This window comes from Grampus griseus (assembly GCF_964374135.1).
Source record: "Grampus griseus genome assembly, chromosome: 4".
NCBI lineage: Eukaryota > Metazoa > Chordata > Mammalia > Artiodactyla > Delphinidae > Grampus > Grampus griseus.
This window is the reverse complement of record NC_138997.1, coordinates 19,687,282-19,710,393: the sequence shown is the minus strand read 5'-3', so window position 1 is coordinate 19,710,393 and position 23,112 is coordinate 19,687,282. Positions and strand designations below refer to the sequence as shown.

At 37.3% G+C, this 23,112-nt stretch overlaps 1 protein-coding gene across 1 annotated transcript in view; it reads left to right on the top strand.

Annotated features, from left to right (window-relative positions):
• MANBA (mannosidase beta) overlaps positions 1 to 23,112 on the top strand; it is a gene marked incomplete at its 5' end in the record, with an annotated part of 112,958 nt that overhangs the window by 59,772 nt on the left and 30,074 nt on the right. The window contains 2 exons of the mRNA XM_082653302.1: positions 13,574 to 13,792; positions 20,407 to 20,571. Of these exons, the coding sequence (XP_082509428.1) occupies positions 13,574 to 13,792; positions 20,407 to 20,571 (384 nt within the window). The remainder of the gene's footprint in view (positions 1 to 13,573; positions 13,793 to 20,406; positions 20,572 to 23,112) is intronic.

Here is a 23,112-nt window from a genome sequence, read left to right as displayed (position 1 = left end):
CAGCATCTTCACCAGGAGTAGATTCCATCTCAAGAAACCCCTTTGTTTGCTCAACTGTAGAAAGCAACTCCTTATCTGTTCAGGTTTTATCATGAGATTGAAGCAATTCTGTCACATCTTCAGGCTCCACTTCTAATTCTCGTTCTCTTGCTATTTCCACCACACCTGCTGTTTCTTCCTCCACTGGAGTCTTGAACCCCTCAAGTCATCCATGAGGGCTGGAATCAACTTCTTCCAGACTCCTGTGCATGTTGATACTTTGACCTCTTCCCATGAATCATGAATGTTCTTCATGGCATCTAGAATGGTGAATCCTTTCCAAAAGGTTTTCAGTTGAATTTGTCCAGATCCTGTAGAGGAATTTCTAGCTATAGCCTTACAAAGTGTATTTCTTAAATAATAACACTTGAAAGTCAAAATTACTCCTTGATCCACGGCTGCAGAATGGATGTTGTGTTAGGAGGCATGAAAACGTCATTAATCTTGTTGTGCATCTCCATCAGAGCTCTTGGGTTGACCAGGTGTGTTGCCAATGAGCAGTCATATTTTGAAAGAAATCTTTTTTTTCTGAGCAATAGGTCTCAGCAGTGGTTTTAAAATATTCAGCAAACAATGTTGTAAACAGCTGTGCTGTCATATAGACTTTGTTGTGCCGTTGATAGAGATAGGCAGAGTAGACTGAGCATCATCTTTCAGGGTCCTCAGATTTTCAGAATGGTAAATCAGCATATTGCTAAATGAGCAACTTAAAGCCAAGTACAATAGCCCTTAACAAGAGAGTCAGCTTGTCCTGTGAAGCTTTGAAGCCAGGCATTCATTTCTCCTTAGCTGTGAAAGCCCTAGATGGTGTCTTCTTCCAATAGAAGGCTGTTTCATACGTTGAAAGTCTGTTGTTTGGCGTAGCCCCCTTTTTAAATTATCTTAGCTAGATCTTCTAGATAACTTGCTGCAGCTTCTATTATACGTCAGCACTTGCTACTTCACTTTGCTCTTTGATGTTATGGAGACGGCTTCTTTCCTTAACTCCCATGAACCAACCTCTGCTGGCTTCGAACATTTCTTCTGCAGCTTCCTCACCTCTCTCAGCCTTCATAGAATTGAAGAGAGTTAGGGCCCTGCTCTGGAATAGGCTTTGGCTTAAGAGAGTCCGTGGCTGTTTTGATCTTCTATCCAGAACTTCTCCATATCAGCAATAAGGCTGTTTTGCTTTCTTATCATTCATCTGTTCACTGGAGTAACACTTTCTGTTTTCTTCAAGAATTTTTCCTTTGCATTCACAACTTGGCTAACTACCTGGTGAAAGAGGCCTAGCTTTGGGCCTGTCTTGGGTTTTGACGTGCCTTCCTCGCTAAGCTTAATCATTTCTAGCTTTTGCTTTAAATGAGAGACCCGTACTCTTCCTTTCACTTGAACACGAAATTGGCCTACTTTCCATACTGTGTGTCTCAGGGAACAGGGAGGTCTGGAGGGAGGGAGATGGGGGAATGGTTGGTTAGTGGAGCAGTCAGAACACACACAACACGTATGGATTACGTTTGCCATCTTGTATGGATGGCTTTGTGGTGCCACAAAACAATTACAATAATAATATCAAAGATCACTGATTACAGATCACCATAACAAGTATAATAGTTAAAAATTTGAATTACTGCATAAATTACCAAAATGTGACACAGACACAGAATGAGCAAATGCTGTTGGAAATGGCACTGATAGACTTGCTTGATGCAGGGTTACCAGAAACCTTCAATTTGTAGTAACAATTGTATGCCTGTCATGCTTTTTAATGAAGTCGAATTTAAGAATCTGTCTTAAAAATGGATCAGTATGAATATTGATATTGTATATTCTTCTGTCCTGTTTTTAGCGTGGCCTTCAGCAATATCTTTTTAATTCAGAGTAGTCTATTATAATGCTGCAACATATGAAAGGATTCATGAATTGTGGACTTCTTTGAGAATTAATGTGTCTGTGAAACTCGCCACCCGTACACCAATATTGTGCTTAGAATTGCAAGTTGTCATGGCCTCTTTGGAGCCCATCCATGGATCCCCAAAGGCTGAGAATCTCTGTATTAAATGATTCATTGATATACCACTTCTTTTTTCCCCCATTTTTTGGTTCTTTAATATATTAATATACTGACTACTGTGAATTAATTTTCTAATGGTAAGCTAGTTGTAATATAAGCTCTGTTTAGTTATAATGCCTTGTTCTTTTGCTCTGCTAGATTTGATTTGCTAAGATTTTGGTAGAATTTAAAATTTCATATTCACAAGTGAAATTGGTATGTGGTAAGAATTGTAAACTCAAATGCCTAGAGGAGCCAAATTTGTTTTAAAAAGTTGAGTCAAGTGGAGTAGATGAGGTTCACAAAGAGAGAAGAGGGGACTGTGGTAATAGGAGAATGGATGTTGGGTCTCATAACATTTATATTCAGCATTAAAAAATGCTATCTAAACATAATTGGCAAGAAAGATTTGGCCCATAGAACCCAGCTTGTAGCATTTGGTGTGTATGTGTTTGTGCTCACCTCGCAGAATGAGTTAGGGGCCTTTTCCTTTTTAATATCTAGGAATAAAATAGAGATTATTCGTTTTATTGAGACAAATTCACCCATGTAACAGTCTGGGCCTAGTGCCTTTGCGGGGCATAGATTTTATTTTAATTTATTTTTTTATTGAAGTATAGCTGATTTACAATGTTGTATTAATTTCTGCTCTACAGCAAAGTGATTCAGTTATACACATATACACATTCTTTTTAAAATATTTTTTCCTTTATGGTTTATCATAGGATGTTGAACGTAGTTCCCTGTGCTATACAGTAGGAGCTTGTTGTTTATCCATCCTATGTATAATAGTTTGCATCTGCTAACCTCAAACTCCCAGTCCACCCCTCCCCCACCCCCTTCCCCTTGGCAACCACAAGTCTGTTCTCTACGTCCTTGATTCTGTTTCTGTTTTGTAGATAGGTTCGTTTGTATTAGATACTACATTTAAGTGATAACATAATGGTATTTGTCTTTCGCTTTCTGACTTACTTCACTTAGTATGATAATCTCTGGTTGTGTCCATGTTGCTGCAAATGGCATTATTTCATTCTTTTTTATGGCTGAGTAGTATTCCATTGTATATCTATACCACATCTTCTTTATCCATTTATCTGTTGATGGACGTTTAGGTTGTTTCCATGTCTTGGCTATAGGGTTGCATGTGTCTTTTTAAATTATAGTTGTGTCTGGATATGTGCCTAGGATTTCTGGATCAAACAGTAATTCTATTTGTAGGTTTTAAGGAACTCCTATACTGTTCTCCATAGTGGCTGTATCAATTTACATTCCCAGCAGTGCAAGAGGGTTCCCTTTTCTCCACACCCTCTCCAGCATTTGTTGTTTGTAGATTTTCTGATGATGCCCATTCTAACTGGTGTGAGGTGATACCTCATTGTAGTTTTGATCTGCATTTCTCTAATAATTAGTGATGTTGAGCAGCTTTTCATGTGCTTCTTGGCCATCTGTATGTCTTCTTTGGAGAAATGTCAAGTTAGGTCTTCTGCCCAGTTTTGGATTGGGTTGTTTGTTTCTTTAATATTGAGCTGCATGAGCTGTTTATATATTTTGGAGATTAATCCTTTGTCCGTTGATTCGTTTGCGATTATTTTCTCCCATTCTGAGGGTTGTCTTTTCATCTTGTTTTTGGTTTCCTTTGCTGTGCAAAAGCTTTTAAGCTGCATTAGGTCCCATTTGTTTATTTCTGTTTTTATTTCCATTACTCTAGGAGGTGGGTCAAAAAAGATCTTGCTGTGATTTATGTCATAGAGTGTTCTTCCTATGTTTTCCTCTAAGAGTTTTATAGTGTCCAGTCTTACATTTAGGTCTTTCATCCATTTTGAGTTTATTTTTGTGTATGGTGTTAGGGGGTGTTCTAACTTCATTCTTTTACATATAGCTGTCCAGTGTTCCCAGCACCACTTATTGAAGAGACTGTCTTTTCTCCATTGTATATCCTTGCCTCATTTGTCATAGATGAGTTGACCATAGATTCATGGGTTTATCTCTGGGCTTTCTATCCATTTCCATTGATTATATTTCTGTTTGTGTGCCAGTACCATATTGTCTTGATTACTGTAGCTTTGTAGTATAGTCTGAAGTCAGGCAGTCTGATTCCTCTAGCTCCATTTTTCTTTCTCAAGATTGCTTTGGCTATTCGGGGTCTTTTGTATCTCCATACAAATTGTAAAATTTTTTGTTCTAGTTCTGTGAAAAATGCCATTGGTAATTTGATAGGGATTGCATTGAATCTGTAGATTGCTTTGGGTAGTGTAGTCATTTTCACAATATTGATTCTTCCAATCCTAGAACATGGTATATCTCTCCATCTGTTTGTGCCATCTTTGATTTCTTTCATAAGTATCTTATAGTTTTCTGAGTACAGGTCTTTACCTCCTTACGTAGGTTTATTGCTAGGTATTTTATTCTGTTTGTTGCAATGGTGAATGGGATTGTTTCCTTAATTTCCCTTTCTGATCTTTTGTTGTTAGTGTATAGGAATGCAGGAGATTTCTGTGCATTAATTTTGTATCCTGCAACTTTACCAAATTCATTGATTAACTCTAGTAGTTTTCTGGTGGCATCTTTAGGATTCCCTATGTATAGTATCATGTCATCTGCAAACAGTGACAGTTTTACTTCTTCTTTTCCAGTTTGTATTCCTTTTATTTCTTTTTCCTCTCTGATTGCCATGGCTAGGACTTCCAAAACATTATTGAATAATAGTGGTGAGAGTGGACATCCTTGTCTTGTTCCTGATCTTAGAGGAAATGCTTTCAGCTTTTCACAACTGAGAATGATGTTTGCTGTGGGTTTGTCATATATCGCCTTTATTATGTTGAGGTAGCTTCCCTCTATGCCCACTTTCTGGAGAGTTTTTATCATAAATGGGTGTTGAATTTTGTCAAAAGCTTTTTCTGCATCTATTGAGATGATCATATGGTTTTTATTCTTCAATTTGTTAATATGGTGTATCACACTGATTGATTTGCATATGTTGAAGAATCCTTGCATCCCTGGGATAAATCCCACTTGATCATGGTGTGTGATCCTTTTAATGTGTTGTTGGATTCTGTTTGCTAGTATTTTGTTGAGGATTTTTGCATCTATATCCGTCAGTGATATTGGTCTGTAATTTTCTTTTCTTGTAGTATCTTTGTCTGGTTTTGGTATCAGGGTGATGGTGGCCTCATAGAATGAGTTTGGGAGTGTTCCTTCCTCTGCAGTTTTTTGGAAGAGTTTGAGAGCTCTTCTCTAAATGTTTGATAGAATTCACCTGTGAAGCCATCTGGTCCTGGACTTTTGTTTGTTGGAAGATTTTTAATCACAGTTTCAATTTCATTACTTGTGATTGGTCTTTTCTTATTTTCTATTTCTTCATGGTTCAGTCTTGGAAGGTTACATCCTTCTAAGAATTTGTCCATTTCTTCCAGGTTGTCCATTTTATTGGCATAGAGTTCCTTGTACTATTCTTTTATGACACTTTGTATTTCTGTGGTGTCCATTGTAACTTCTCCTTTTTCATTTCTAATTTTATTGATGTGAGTCTTCTCCCTCTTTTTCTTGATGAATCTGGCTAAAGGTTTATCAATTTTGTTTATCCTCTCAGAGAACCAGCTTTTAGTTTTATTGATCTTTGCTATTGTTTTCTTTGTTTCCATTTCATTTATTTCTACTCTGATCATAATGTTTTCTTTCCTTCTACTAACTTTGGGTTTTGTTTATTCTTTTTTCTCTAGTTCCTTTATATATGAGGTTAGATTGTTTATTTGAGATTTTTCTTGTTTCTTGAGGTAGGATTGTATTGCTATAAACTTCCCTCTTAGAACTACTTTTGCTGCATCTCATAGCTTTTGGATCGTCATGATTTTGTCGTCATTTGTCTCTAGGTATTTTTTGATTTTCTCTTTGATTTCTTCAGTGACCTCTTGATTATTTAGTAACATATTGTTTAGCCTCCATGTGTTTGTGTGCTTTATGTTTTTTTCCCTGTAATTTATTTCTAATCTCCTAGAATTGTGGTCAGAAAAGATGCTTGATGTGATTTCAATTTTCTTAAGTTTACTGAGGCTTGATTTGTGACCCAAGATGTGATCTATCCTGGAGAATGTTCCATGTGCATTTGAGACGAAAGTGTAATCTGCTGTTTTTGGATGGAATGTCCTATAAATATCAAATCTGTCTGGTCTATTGTGTCATTTAAAGTTTGTGTTTCCTTATTAATTTTCTGTCTTGATGATCTGTCCATTGGTATGAATGGGGTGTTAAAGTCCCCCACTATTATTGTGTTACTGTTGATTTCCTCTTTTACAACTGTTATCATTTGCCTTATGTATTGAGGTGCTCCTATGTTGGGTGCATAGATATTTATAATTGTTATATCTTCTTCTTGGATTGATCCCTTGATCAATATGTACTGTCCTTCCCTGTTTCTTGTAACATTCTTTATTTTAAAGTCATTTATATGATATGAGGATTGCTACTCCAGCTTTCTTTTGATTTCCATTTGCATGGAATATCTTTTTCCATCCCTCACTTTCAGTCTGAATGTGTCCCTAGGTCTGAAGTGGATGTCTTTTAGACAGCATATATATGGGTCTTGTGTTTGTATCCATTCAGCAATCCTATGTCTTTTGCTTGGAGCTTTTAATCCATTCACATTTAAGGTAATTAATGATACGTATGTTCCTATTATCATTTTCTCAATTTTTTGGGTTTGTTTTTGTAGGCCCTTTTATTCTCTTGTGTTTCCCACTTAGAGAAGTTCCTTTAGCATTTGCTTTTGAGCTGGTTTGGTGGTGCTGAATTCTCTTAGCTTTTGCTTGTCTGTAAAGCTTTTGATTTCTCCATCAAATCTGAGATCCTTGCTGGGTAGAGTAATCTTGGTTATAGGTTCTTCCCTTTCATCACTGTAAATATATGGTGCCACTCCCTTCTGACTTGTAGAGTTTCTGCTGAGAAATCAGCTGTTAACCTTATGGGAGTTCCCTTGTACATTATTTATCATTTTTCCCTTGTTGCTTTCAATAATTTTTCTTTGTCTTCAATTTTTGTCAATTTGATTACTATGTGTCTCGGCATGTTTCTCCTTGGGTTTATCCTGCTGGGACTCTCTGTGCTTCCTGGACTTGGGTGGCTATTTCCTTTCCCACGTTAGGGAAGTTTTCAACTATAATCTTTTCAAATATTTTCTCAGGTCCTTTTCTGTCTCTCTTCTTCTTCTGGAACCCCTATAATGTGAATGTTGGTGTGTTAAATGTTGTCCCAGAAGTCTCTTAGGCTGTTTTCATTTCTTTTCATTCTTTTGTCTTTATTCTTTTCCACAGCAGTGAATTCCACCGTTCTGTCTTCGAAGTCACTTATCCATTCTTCTGCCTCAGTTATTCTGCTATTGATTCCTTCTAGTGTATTTTTCATTTCAGTTATTGTGTTGTTCATCTCTGTTTTGTCCTTTAGTTCTTCTAGGTGTTTGTTCTTTAATTCTTCAAAGTCCTTGTGAAACATTTCTTGCATCTTCTCGATCTTTGCCTCCATTCTTTTTCTGAGGTCCTGGATCATCTTCACTATCATTTTTCTGAATTCTTTTTCTGCAAGGTTGCCTATCTTCACTTCATTTAGTTGTTTTTCTGGGGTTTTATCTTGTTCCTTTATCTGGTACATAGCCTTCTGCCTTTTCATCTTGTCTGTCTTTCTGTGAATGTGGTTTATGTTCCACAGGCTGCAGAACTGTAGTTCTTCTTGCTTCTGCTGTCTGCCCTCTGGTGGATGAGGCTATCTAAGACGCTTGTGCAAGCTTCCTGATGGGAGGGACTGGTGGTAGATAGAGTTGGGTGTTGTCCTGGTGGGCAGAGTTCAGTAAAACTTTAACCCGCTTTTCTGCTGATGGGTGGGGCTGGTTTCCTCCCTGTTGGTTGGTTGACCTGAGGCGACCCAGCACTGACACCTACAGGCTCTTTAGTGGGGTAATGGTGGACTCCGGGAGGGCTCACGCCAGGGAGTACTTCCTAGAACTTCTGCTGCTAGTGTCCTTGTCCCTGTAGTGAGCCACAGCCACCCCCTGCCTCTGCAGGTGACCCTCCAACACTAGCAGGTAGGTCTGGTTCAGTCTCCTATGGGCCATGGCTCATGGGCCCAGCCGCTCTGAGGCACGTGCGATCTTCCCAGACTGGGGCACGAACCCGTGTCCCCTGCATCGGCAGGCGGACTCTCAACCACTGCGCCACCAGGGAAGCCCTACAGTCTTCATTTTAAAGTCTATTTGTCTGATATAAGTTTAGCTACACCAGCTTTCTTTGGGGTTCCAGTTGCATGGAATATCCTTTTCCATTCCTTCAGTTTTAGTCTGAGTGACATACTACTTCTAAAATTCTATAATTGTACATGCTAAAGTAAAATTTGATATATATCATATATGAATATCTTGGCATGTGATATAGAGGCAAAGGGTTAGGAAAGAGCTTGTTGCCAACTTCACCTTAGAGCCCTTCCTTTATGGTAGTTCTCTTTCCACCACTATTTGTTTAATAGGCATATTATACTTGTATTTACTACATGAATACATACTTTATTTTAATATAAACTGGATTTCTTTTGCAGGAAGAGGAAGCATCATGTTTGTTTTTGTGGTAATGGCTTCAAAAGATCTGACTTTTTAGAAACTTTAATGTTTAACATGTGATTTAATAATCTAATTATCTTTATAATTTTGTATCTGTAATTAGATGTTTTAAATATTTGAAGTATATCCTTGAAGCAATTTGAAGAGAGATATTTTAAAAAGAATGGTATGTGATTTTGGCACTCAAATGTACCCAGATGATGGCATTATTCCATTTATGTGAGGAAACTTCAGTGAGAATTTATGAAAAACATAGGTTCAAATTTTTTGCTTATCTGTTATGCTAAGTCATGTGTCATGAAAAATTTTTTTATTCACAAAATGTGATGGTATAAGCTTTAATTAATATTTACAGAACACTTATAATCTGGTTACTCACTGTATTGGTATTATGTTTTTCATATCTGATTGATTTAGGAACTGGATTTTAATATCTGAGGATTTTTGTTTCATAGCTTAGTGGTTAAGAGCTCATGACTCCAAATCCTGGCTGGGCCACTTACTCTGTATATAATCTTGGGCAAATTACTTAACCTCCATTTTGCCAAGGGTTAACAGCTCTTAAGAGATGTTATTTGCATTAAGTGAGATAAAGGATGGAAGGTGCATTACACAGACTCTGGCACATAGTAGACTTTTACTTAATGCTAATCATCATTATCATCCTTGTTGGTTTCACTCAACAAGATAGGTCTTCAGATACTTTCAAACTTTAATCTCTAATTTTAACACTACATTTTTGAACTTATAAAAAATTAGTTTCTGTATATCACTTCTTATCCATCTTTGAAATGGAAATGTGATGGCTTTCTTATAAAGGATCTATGTTTTTTATTTTTTTAAATTTTAATTAATTAATTTAAAAACTATCTTTTTTTTTTTTAAGATAATTATGTTGCGTTGCCATCTTGAACAAGGACAACTGCTTTATTTATTTATTTTGCTGCATCACGCAGCTTGCAGGATCTTAGTTCCCCAACGAGGGATCAAACCGGGGTCCACAGCAGTGGAAGCACTGGGTCTTAACCACTGGACTGCCAGGGAATTTCCCAAGGGAATCTATGTTTTTTAAAATGATTTTGTGGGCAGTAATTGATGTTTGCCAGTTTTTTTCAAGATGGACAGGATTAAGTGCTATATGATCATATTGTTTTTATTTATATCAAAGCATAAGGCATTTAAGGAAAAGGACCATAAATTGATCTATCCACACACTAAATGAAATGAACAGTTTTCTTTTGCACTTCATGCTTTCTAAAAATAGTCAGTCTCCTGGTTTATCTTACATATCTCTTTGTCCAAATAAGCATTTAAGGTCATGATCTAGGAAGAAATCATCTGTGAGATTTGAGACTAAAAATCAGGCCTCAAGTGGAAATGATACAAAAATGGAAAGGAATCATAGTGCATCATCATGGGTGGACATTTTTAGGCAGAGACTCATTAGTAATTTTACTGACTGGCTCAACTCACCAAATTATTCAAGAATCTGGAATAATGGAGGGAAACCAATCAAGCTTGATTGATTAAGGCCAGTTGATCAGCCTTCTCCTACTTCAAAGCCATTATAATAGAATATTGTTTAAAATTTGATTACCCATAATCTTACCATGTTTTTCAATATTTTAAAATTCAACCAAAATTTGTTGAGTATTACTAGGAGCAAAGCCTCATTCCTGATGCTATGGGGAAACTGTTATCCTCACGGAGCTTATAGTCTGCTCCCAGGAGGTAACGTGGAAAGAAATACCAGCTCTACAGGGCAGAGTGAAAGAAGTGCTATGAAAAATGTAGTTCCAAAGTGTTGGCAAGTATGTGGAAGAGCCATTCATTTTAACTGGAAGGATCTGGGAAGGCTTTTAATTAAAAGGTGACATTCAAGCCTTAAAGGCGGAATAGAATTTGAGGCAAAGGATTGTTCTGTAGGTATTTTAGGCCATGAAAACAATGTCAGTAAAGGTGAAAAGAGGTGAAAGCAAGTATATATATAGGAAGCAGCAGCAGTGCCCAGTGCCTGAAGCAAGGGACTCATGGATTGGTGTGGAGAGTCAAAGACAGAAAAGGCAGTTTGGAAACAAATCTTAAAAAGACTTTGAATCATGTTATGGAGTTGGGTTTCATTCAGTAGACAGTGGGAAGCTAGTGAACATTTTGGGGGAGGGGAAGAATTTTATCTGACCCATGTTCTTGCTGGTATTATTACCTGCAAAGAATTAGGGAGATGAGAGATTCTAGGCAAGGAAAACAGATATAATAACCAAAAATTCCAAGTTATTAGGAATATTATATGCCAGGCATTGATAGACTAATTATTGTATTAACTAATATGATTATTATAATATACTAACATATTAATGATATAGGTGCTTTGTAGGATTTACTTAATTTTTACAAGCACCCTGGCATGTGAGAAATATAATCTTTATTTTAGAGATGAAGACATGGGAGGGTTAGAAAGATTAATTGCTCAAGGTCATATAGGTCATAGGTAGTGGGGCTTGAAATGAGGTGATGGAAAAAAATTTGATTCAGAGCAACTGAGTGTGGGAGGTGAGAGAGACAGAGGGAGAAATTGAAGATGATTCCTACTTGGGTACCTTTAATGAAGGTACGAAGCATAGTCACATAAGTTTGGGATAAGTCAATAAGGAATTCTGCTTTGAAAGATTGGATTTGAGATGTGGGCAGGACAAGCCAGGTAGAAATGTGGAGCTGGTTATTGGAGATAGAAATGTGAAGGTGAAGCAGTCCGGGAGTAATCAGAACATTGGTGAGAGGGACAGCCTCGGGAGAAGGTATAGAACAGGAGAGGCTGAAGAGAGTGACGTCCATCTAAGAATGGAGAGGGGAGCTGGAGAAGGAATTATCAGAAAGGTTTGGAGAAACCAGAATGTGAAAGAGTAGTGAACAAGCAGTCACGGGTGGGGAGAACTTCAGAAATTGTGGGTGGTAAACAGGTCATTTATTGCTCACCAGAGAGGGAAGAGTGTGGGGATTCTTGCTTTATTTGGGAAGTAGAAGTCCATGGGTAGTTTATGAAAAAACAAAACCAAAAACAATTTTAGTGGAGTGGAATGATCAGGAATTGAGTGTTAGGGGCTGAGGAAGGAATGGGTGGTAAAGAAACCTGATGGGCTCCAAGGGTTCGAGGGACTTTTTTAAAATTAGGATGCGGGGAGCCCTTAAGCTAAGGGAAAAGGACAGTGGAGAGATTTCTAAGAGTGGAGGATAATTTATTGGCTTTAATTTTAAAGTGAAATCGAAAGATGACCAGAGGACAGACAGAGACTCTGGCAAAGGAAAAGAATAAGGTTTTTTCCCCCCTATGACAGAAAAGGAATGAGAAGAGAAAAAAATGGGTGGTTATACCAAGAAAAAGTGTGACCTAATGGGGAAAAGCTGAGAAAATTATTTTCTGAAAATCTATTTCTCAGAGAGACCTTATTGGCCTTCTACATGTTTTGTATTTCCAAAGAGCCCCGTACTTATCCTTTAAAACATTCATCACACTTACAATTACTTGCTCAGCATCTGCTTCCACCACTAGATTTCAGTCTACTCTTTTAAGAGGTCAGTCGGCATGTCTGTCTTGTTCCCTGCTGAACCTCCAGTGTATAGAAGAAACTGTATGCCTGGTGCATAGTAAATGCTCAAAAGAGATTTGATGCGTTAATACTGGTTGATGCCATAGATTCTGTATCTCTCCCTCTGTCTCTCTCAGCGGTGCTGAAAAACCTGACCCACAATAAACACTTGACAGATACTTGCTAAATGAATGGTTCTTGTCACTGAAATAGGAAGTAAGTTCATTAATTGAGATAATAATAATGAAAACATTTTGAGTTCTCCCTGTGTGCTAGACACTAGATTAAGTAATTATATATTGGCTACTGTAACAAAGAAACCACAGAGTTTCAGTGGTTTACATAGTAAAAGTTTCTTTCTTACTCAGTAACACTACACAATGGCTGCTCCTGATGGGCAGGCAGCTCTCCTCCTTTTAGAGACCCAGGCTCCTTCCATCTTCCAGCTCCACCATCTCTTAGGCCTTTGCCTGCAGACTGGGGAAGAGGATGAGAATGTGGCTGCACAGAGATGCAAATAGTTAGCAAGCCACTTTCTAGGGACAGAAATGGGAACATGAATTTTGATGGACACTTAGCCATCTCTTCCACACATTTTTTTTTTTTTTTTTTTTTACCATTTACAATAGCCCAATGAAGGAGGTACCATTATTATCTCCATTTTACAGATAAGACTACTGAGGCTTAGACCTGTCCCAAAACAATAAGGTTCTAATTTGAGATTCAAACTCATGTCCCTCTGACTCCATAGCCCATTCTAAACCATTAGACCTTTGTTTCTCAGGTGGAAGTGATTTTGTTCCCAAGGTACAAGGGGACATTTGGCAATGTCTGTAGACTTTTTTTTGTGGGGTGGCGTGGCAGGTGGGTAGGTACTACTGGCATCTAGTAGGTAGAAGCCAGGTATGCTGCTCAATATCTTAGAATGTATAGGACCTCCCCCACTCCCATCATACACACACAAAACCAAAAGTTATCAGGCCCCAAATGTCACTAGTGCCAAGGTGGAGAAATTCAGCACCAGACAGTATACTACCCACGATGGTAGAAGGTCAAGTATAGGTTAAGACATGATTGAAAAAATTAGGAACAGCTGCTGTGAGGAATAAGCTACAGTTCATTATGAAAGGCTATGAAGGATTGGCAAAGAGCAGAAGGCTGCTGGTGGTTGTCAAATGCAGAAGAAGGTAAGTGGCTCTGTTATTTTTCTATCAGCTACTTGGCATTTCTGGAACTTGATAGTACTTTTAAAGAAGTAAGTGATCTGTACTTCACTGGGTGAAAAACTTACCTTTTAAACCATTTTATTTCTGAACTCAGGGAGACCAGACTCGTCCTTTTATCACATCCAGTCCTACAAATGGGGCTAAATCCACTGCAGAAGGCTGGCTCTCTGAAAACCCATATGACCCGAATTATGGTGACGTACATTTTTATGACTATGTTGGTGATTGCTGGAATTGGAAAATTTTCCCCAAAGCTCGATTTGTATCTGAATATGGATATCAGTCCTGGCCTTCCTTCAGTACATTAGAGAAGGTAAGCCATCTTTGATTTCCCAGTGATTCAGAATGGTAGGCCATGGGTGTATGTCACTTCCTTAACAGTGGTTCAGAAAGTCAAATGAAACCTACTTCTTATTTAAATGGAAGTGTAGGAAGAAGATAATAGAAAAGAACTTTTTAGGGCTTCCCTGGTGGCGCAGTGGTCGAGAGTCGGCCTACCGATGCAGGGGACACGGGTTCGTGCCCTGGTCCGGGAAGATCCCACGTGCCGTGGAGCGGCTGGGCCCGTGAGCCATGGCCGCTGAGCCTGTGCGTCCGGAGCCTGTGCTCCGCAACGGGGGAGGCCACAACAGTGAGAGGCCCGCGTACCAAAAAAAACAAAAGAACTTTTTATCCTTAACCTTTGGGGTACTAAACTCTTGTAGTCATCATTTGGGGGATTATAACTTTTCTATATTGCTTTTAATTATGTTCCGTCAAGAGTATTCAAAAATTAAATGGAAGCCGGTGATTACTGAAGGCTGAGTTATTATCACATGTGAAAATTACTCTCACTTACTACTTTCTATGTGTCCTGCAACTGTTTTATTACTTACAGATATTCAGAACTGGATAGTTTGCTACAATAAGAGAAATGAATGTGATAAATAAACCTTTGTCTGATGTTATCGTGTTATCGTGTTATCGTGTTATTTTCTCCCCCTTCTTCCTCCTCTTCCGTTTTCTTCATGTTGGTGTATTTGATTTTCAGTGTGACACTTCACTTTCTCTATTCCTAAAGATTCCGTTTTGTAGATGGATTGTTTCAGACTTGTGTGTGTGTTTTTTTTTAACAGCTTTATTGAGACATAACTCACTGGCCATACAATGTACTCATGTAATGTGTACAGTTTAATGGTTTTCAGTATATTCACAGAGTTGTGCAGCCATCACCATGATCTAATTTTAGAATATTTACATCACCTCAAAGAAACTGTACCCTCTGTATTAGCAGTCACTCCCCGCTCTCTCTGTCCCTCCCATCCCAGATCTAGGCACCACTAATCTGCTCTGTGTGTCTGTATTTTTGCCTGTCCTGTACATTTCTTATAATTGGGATCATAACATATGTGATCTTTTGAGACTGGCTTCTTTCACCCAGCATAAAGTTCTCAAAAGTCATCCATGTTGTATCATGAACTAGTATGTCTTTCTTTTATATTGCTGAATAATATTCCATTGAATGGATAAAGCACATTTTGTTTATGCGTTCTTCAGTGGATATACATTTGTGTTATTCCCCATTTTTGGCTCTTATGAATAATGCTGCTGTTAACATTTGTGTACCTGTTTTTGTGTGAACATATGTTTTCCATTCTATTAAGTATATACCTAGGAGTGCAATTGCTGGGTCGTATGGTAACTCTATGTTTAATATTTAATATTCCAAGGAATTGCCAAACTGTTTTCCATAGTGGCTGCACCATTTTACATTCCCACCAGCAATGCACAAGGGTTTCAATTTCTCCACATCCTCGTCAACACTTGTTATTCCCCATTTTTGTTTTTTTTTTTACATTTCCCTGGAAATTTACATTTACAGGAAATTTGTATTTATTTGATGGCTGATCATGTTGAACATCTTTTTATGTGCTTGTTGGCTCTTTATATATCTTCCTTGGAAAAATATCTGGAGAAATAAGAAGGTGGCAAAAATCCTTTGCCTACTTTTTAATTGGATTGTCTTTTTATTATCGGGTTGTAAGAGTTTGTTGTCAGAGCTTACAAAAAACATACCATCTATATGTCCATGATATAGGTGGTATTTTTTTAAATAGCGATATGATTTGCAAACATTTTCTCCCTATTAGTGGGTTGTCTTTTTACTTACTCGATAGTGTCATTTAAAGCACAAAATTTTATTTATTTATTTATTTATTTGGTTGCGTCGGGTCTTAGTTGCGGCATGTGGGCTCCTTAGTTGCGGCAGGCGGACTCCTTGGTGTGGCACGTGGGCTCCTTATTTGTGGCATGCAAACTCTTAGTTGTGGCATGCATGTGGGATCTAGTTTCCCGACCAGGGATCAAACCTGGGCCCCCTGCATTGAGAGCATGGAGTCTTAACTGCTGTGCCACCAGGGAAGTCCCAAAAGCACAAAATTTAAAATTTTGAAGCCCTACTTATCAATCTTCTCTTTTATTGCTTGTGCTTTGGTGTTGTGTCTAAGAAGCCATTGCCTAACTTAAGATCACAAACGTTTACTCCTGTGCTGTCTTTTAGTTTTAGCTCTTACATGGTCTATTTTGAGTTAATTATTTTGTATGGTGTGAGGTAGATGTCCAGTTTTGGACAGCCAATTGTCCCAACACCATTTCTGAAAACATTATTCTTTCCCTAATTGAATTCTCTTGACCCTTTTGTCAAAAATCAATTGACCATAAATGTTAATGTTTATTTCTGGATTCTCAGTTCTGTTCCATTGTGTATGTCTATTTTATATTAGTATCCACTGTCATCATTATTATACTGTTGTAGTAAGTTTTGAAAGCTGGATGTGTCAGTTCTCCAACCTTGTTCCTCTTTTCAAGATTGTTTTGACTGTTTTGGGTGCCTTGCATTTCCATATGAATTTTAGGATCACCTTGCTAGTTTCTGTAAAAAAGTCAGCTGGAAAAAAAAAAGTCAGCTGGAAAAAAAAAAGTCAGCTGGGATTTTGATGGGGATTGTGTTGAATCTGTAGATCAGTTTGCAAAGAATTGCCATCTTAACAATATTAAGTCTTCTGATTCATGAACATGTGATGTCATCTTTAATTTCTTTCATACTATTTTGTAGTTTTCAGTGTATAAGTCATATACTTCTTTGGTTAAATTTATTCCTAAGTATTTTTTGGTGCTATTGTAAATGGAATTATTTTCTTAATTTTATTTTCAGATTGTTTATTGTAGTGTCTAGATATACAATTGATTTTTGTATATTGAACTTATATTCTGCAACCTTGTAGAACTCATTTATTAGCTCTAATGGTTTTTTGTTTTTTGGGGTATGTGTGTGTGAATTCTTTATATATAAGAGCATGTCATCTGCAGATAGAGGTAACTTTACTTTTTCCTTTCCAATCTAGATGCCTTTTGTTTACTTTTCTTGCCTAATTGCCCTGGTTAGAACCTCCAGTACAGTATAGAACTGGTGAGAACAGATAACCTTTTCTCACTCCTTTTCTCAGGGAGATTCCTGTTTTTAGGGAAAAAGCCTTTTTATCATTTAGTATGATATTAACTGTAGGTTTTTCATAGATGCCCTTTTATTCCTAGTTTGTTGCCTGCTTGTATCATAAAAGGGTGTTGGATTTTGTCAAATGCTTTTTCTTCATCTATTGAAATAATCGTGTAGTTTTCCCCCTTCTGCATCACTTGTGTGAAGTAACCACAAAAAAAGTTTTAAGAGAATTTAAATATCTTCCTCAATCTCACCACCTGAACACAACTGTACTTCTACATGGAAGTCATATTGTATTTTTAACTTTAATAAGTAATGCCATAACCTTAGTTCTACCCCTTGTTTTTTTATTACTCCCATATTGTGGACCCAATCTTTTGGGAACACTGTTGTTTCAAAGTGAAAGAAGATGCAGTTCAGTATCCTGAGTCAGGTAGGAACAAGTGCTGAGAATGGAAAAGAAGGAATGAAAGAAGCAAAAATATTTACTGAGCAGATTTCTGTACCAGGTACATCATTTAACAATAATCCAGCCCTGAGGCCCAGAGGGAAATCAATATATATTGATATATATATAGTGAGAGTTCAGTCAATGTCCCTAGATTGTAAGTAGCATATCTGTTTTCAGGCTTATTGTCTGACTCCAGAATTGATCTATTTTCTTTTCACTACATTTCAGGAAGATGAGTGTTAGGAATTGCTAAACCTTTTTAAAAAAAATCTATAAGCATTTCTATTCACCTCTCGAAAATAATGGAATTCCCATGTTTTTGTGAAATGCCTGATGACATTCAAAGATACTAAACACTATTTTTAAAATAGGGAAAGATAAAGATAAGTCCTGTTTATTGTGAACCCTTGATTTGACTGTTGCCTCTTTTCAAACTACATTGCTTAGTGGAGAATTTGAGTAGGTGTTGGGAAAAGAAAACCTTTACGTAAAATCTTCATTTTTTTTTTTTCATGCATTCAGCAAATATATTAAAATGTCTTTCTCTGGTTGGGATACATTACTTCTTCGTAAAATAATCATATTTTCAACAGGTGATCATCAATATACAGCAATAGAAAGATTGGGTTTTGGAATGAACAGATCAGGATTTGAATACTAGAACTTCCACACACTAGCTATACTGCCTTGAAAAGATTATTCATTCTTTTTGAATTTCAGTGTTCTCATCTGTAAATTGGGGTTAATAGTAGTAGATACTTCAAGGAGTATTTGTGTACATGTGTGCACATGCAGGTATGCATGTGTGCATGTGATGGTGTGTAAACATTAAGTTAATTAATACATTGAAACACTTAGCACAGTTCTTGACACGTAGTGATGAGCCCATAAAATGTAAGCTATTGTTACTATTAATATAGGCAATGCTAGTCACATGGTTTATACGAAGCTAGACTGCACTAATTAGCTTTGGATCTTGGGCAAATTACTTAACCTTTCTGTGCCTGGTTTTCTCATCTGTAAAATAGGGTGATAATAGTACCCACTCATGGGGTTGTTATGATGATTAAATGAGTTAATATTCTTAAAGCAATTAGAGCCTTATCTGACACTTTCTTTTTTTTGCTGTACATGGGCCTCTCACTGTTGTGGCCTCTCCCGTTGCGGAGCAACAGGCTCCGGACGCGCAGGCTCAGCAGCCATGGCTCACAGGCCTAGCCGCTCCGCAGCATGTGGGATCTTCCTGGCCCGGGGGCATGAACCCATGTTCCCTGCATCGGCAGGCGGACTCTCAACCACTGCGCCACCAGGCAAGCCCCATTATCTGACACTTTTTAATTCCTCTGGTAACATTGTTATAGCTGAAATTTACAAGAATTTCAAACCATAGCTATCAGAAGGTAGAAAGCTTCCCACATAACAGATCAGCTTTATGATTATGGGATACATTCAAATTATTAGCAGCCACAGGGCTGACTGGCCAGGAGATGTGTTTCAGATTTTGAAAAGGAAGAAGCGTGGAAAGAAGGGAAGACTATTGCTAAAGGTTTGCGCATCTCAAGTGTGTACAAGATGACTGTAAATACTACACCTCTGTTTCAAATAAATAATAGAAGTAATTGGTGTTCTCTAAACTGTCTGGTGGTAACATTTTCGAAAACTAAATACAATTTGGAAAAACTACCACATTAAATATGGCTAATGTATGTTGCTTATATTTTGGTATAAATCAATTCCTAAAGAATAACTTTTTCCTTTTAAGGTGATTGGTCTGTGCATTGCATGATTACTGAGAATTCTAAGTCATATTTTATGAACAGGGATTATTAAGCTTCCTAATTTTCATGGTTTTTTGAGGGTGGAGTGGAATATGTTTTTTCAAAGTGTCTGTGTAACTTGGCTTAAAACTCTGATATTTTCAGATGTAGCCAGCAATTGTCTTATATCTTTGTCAAATGCTAACAGTTCATTAAATCATAGGGCCTAGAAGCCAGAATTATTGCTTTTTTTTTCTCCTGTAGAAGGTACACTACTAACCTGTGTGGTATTTGTGTTTATTTATTTATTTATTTTTGTTTTTTACTTGACCTGATGATAGCTTCTCAAAGGAAAAGAAAGATTCTGTAAGTTAAAAAAAAAAAGATTTATTATTAGAGGAAAGAAGTATCATTGTTTGGTTTGTATCTTCAACTATATCAAAATTAAACATGTGTATATATCAAATATATTTAGTAATCACTGAGAAGCAAATGAGCAAGTGCTAAGCATTTACCATTTTACTAGTGATATTTTATTACTGTTAAAGAACTGACAGTTTTAAAAGAATGTTGATTTCAGTTCATTATTCAGTTTTGACAGTTTATTTACTTCGATAAAATGACCTTTTAAAATGCACATAACAAATATTTAAAAAAACAAGAAAAATGGTTTTTTAAAAAAAAATTATTTATTTATATTTGGCTGCGTTGGATCCTCACTGTGCACGGGCTTTCTCTAGTTGCGGTGAGGGGGAATTCCTCTTCATTTCGGTGCGCAGGCTTCCCATTGCAGTGGCGTCTCTTGTTGCGGAGCACAGGCTCTAGGCACGTGGGCTTCAATAGTTGTGGCTCGCAGGCTCTAGAGCGCAGGCTCAGTAGTTGTGGTGCATGGGCTTAGTTGTTCCACAGCATGTGGGATCTTCCCGGACCAGGGCTCGAACCTGTGTGCCCTGCATTGGCAGGTGGATTCTTAACCACTGCGCCACCAGGGAAGCCCCAAGAAAAATGTTTTGATGAGACAAGACTTTTGATGGCAATACCAAAATGTAACTTTCTAGGTTTGAATAAGGCTAGTCTTTCACTAATAACAAGTATGATGGCAAAAACGTGTGAAATTAGAGTCACAACAAACGTCGAGCTCTTTTCCAGTGTGTAGTACTTTTCAAGTTTGTCAGGAGTATGGAGAAAAGTAGTTTCACTCCTAACTTCCCAATCTGAACCTCTTATTCTTTACTTGAAAGGTTTCATCTAAAGAGGACTGGTCTTATGAAAGCAAATTTGCACATCATAGACAACATTTCACAGATGGTAACTATAAAATGCTTCACCAGGCTGAGCTTCATTTCAAACTCCCCCAAAGTGCAGATCAATTACGCAAGTTCAAAGACACTATTTATCTTACTCAGGTAAGCCATTTTTATTCTGGGCTTCAACAGCTACCTGCAGTTAACATAAAGAGATCCTGTAGATTTTATAAGCCTTTTGTGGTGAAAAATATTCAGGTTTTCATTTTGCTGATTAAAAAAAATTATCTGCTTCAGAATGGGTATTTGATGACATATAGGACTTGAAATAGTTAATTTTTGGCATTTGTCTCTCTTACAAGGACAGCTCACAAAGTTCTACAACAAATTGTGCATTAAAATCTTCCCTAGCTCAAGATTACTATCAAGGTTCAGTAATTAAGTCAGTAGCATTTGCCAAGGAAAAAATGGGACAATGGAACACAATGGAGTCCAGAAACAGACTCATGTATGATATAGTCACCTGATTTATGGTCACAATGCCACTGCAATCCTGTGAGAAAAGATAGTCTTATCAATAAACAGTACTATATCAAGTGGGTATCTTTATGGGAAATAAATGAACTGTGACTCCATATACAAAAATTAATTTGATTAGTGATCACACACTCAATTGGGAAAGGTAATACAATAAAGTTTCTAGGAGAAAACATAGGAGAATAGCTTCATGACCTTGGCATACACAGATGATTTCTTAAACAGAACATAAAAAATACAGACTATGAAAGAAAATAATGATAAATTGGACTTCATTAAAATTATGGACTTTTGTATATCAAAGGCACCATTAAGAGAGAGAAAATGCAAGCCACAGATTGGGGAACAGTATTTGTAGTACATATGTCTGACAAAAGATTTGTATTTAGAATAAAGAACTTCTATAAAGCAATAAGAAAAAAGACAGATAACCTGTTAAAAAATGGACAAAAACCTTGAACAGGCACTTCATCAGAGAAGATAACCAGATGGTCAGGAAGTATATGCAAATATGCTCAATTTCATTCTTAATCCAGGAAATGCAAATTAGCCATGCCAGGATACTCCTACACACTATGTACACAATGTAATTTTAGCAGAATGGCTAAAATTAGAAAGATTGACAATACCAACTATTGGTGAGGAGGTGGGACAGCTGGGACTTTTAGACATTGTTAGTAGGAGTGGAAATTTGTTTAAACAGTTTGGAAAATCTTATGGCAGTTTCTACCCAAGTTAAACATTTGCTTTCTTCATGAATCAGCATTTCTACTCTTAGCTAGGTACCCAAGAAAAAGGAGTGCATACGTCTGCCAACAGACATCTAAAATAATGTTCATTGCAGCTTTACTCATAATAGCCCCAAACTGGTAACAACCTAAATGTTCTTTAACAGAAGAATTTACAAACAAATTGTGGAATATTTATACAATGGAATACTCCACAACAATAAAAAAGAATGAACCACTGCTATCAGCTTCAGCCTTGAAGAATATTGTAGACATTATGTTGAGCAAAAGAAACATTGTAGTTTCACAATAGACAAAATGAATCCAGATGATATAGAACAAGTTAATGGTAACCACTCTTGTGGAGGAAGATGGTGCATTCTGATTAGGAAAGGGTACAAGGAAGCTCTGGCCTGCTAAAAAAGTGTTGTATCTTGATCTGGGTACTGGTTACATGGGTGTATACATATGTTAAAATTCACTGAGTTGTACACTTAAGATCTGTTCATATTATATTGTGTACCTTAGTAGATTATTTTTAAGCAGCTCTACTGAGATATAATTGACATGCCATAAAATTCACTTGTTTTAAGTGTACAATCAAGTGATTTTTAGTATATTTATTGAGTCATGCGACCATCACCGTAATACAACTTTCGAACACTTCTGACACTCCAAAAAGATCCCTCTTGCCCATTTTTTAAAAATAAATTTATTTATTTATTTATTAATGTTTAAATTTTTGGCTGCATTGGGTCTTCATTGCTGCGCACGGGCTTTCTCTAGTTACGGCGAGCGGGGGCTACTCTTCATTGCAGTGCACAGGCTTCTCATTGCGGTGGCTTCTCTTGTTGCGGAGCACGGGCTCTAGGTAGATGGGCTTTATTAGTTGTGGCACACAGGATCTGTCGTTGTGGTGCACAGGCTCAGTAGTTGTGGCGCACGGGCTTAGTTGCTCTGCGGCATGTGGGATCTTCCTGGACCAGGGTTCGAGCCTGTGTCCCCTGCATTGGCAGGCGGATTCTTAACCACTGCGCCACCAGGGAAGTCCCCCCTCTTGCCCATTTGTAATCACTCTCCTTTCTCACTTTCAGTCCCAGGCAAACATTAATTTGCTTTCTGTTTCTATAGATTTTACTTGTCTCAACATTTCATATAACTGGAATCATATAATATGTGATCTTTGGTATGTGGCTTCTTTCACCAAGCATAATGTTTTTTAAGTTCTTCCATGTTATAGCCATATATCTGTGCTTCATTTCTCTTTCTTGCTAAGTAATATTCTGTTGTGTGGATATATCATGTTTTACTTATCTATTCATCAGTTGATGGACATTTGGATTATTTCCAGTTTTTGACTATTATGAATAACACTGCTATGAATATTTGCATACACGTCTTTGTACCTATATTTTCATTCCTCTTGAGTAGAAATATA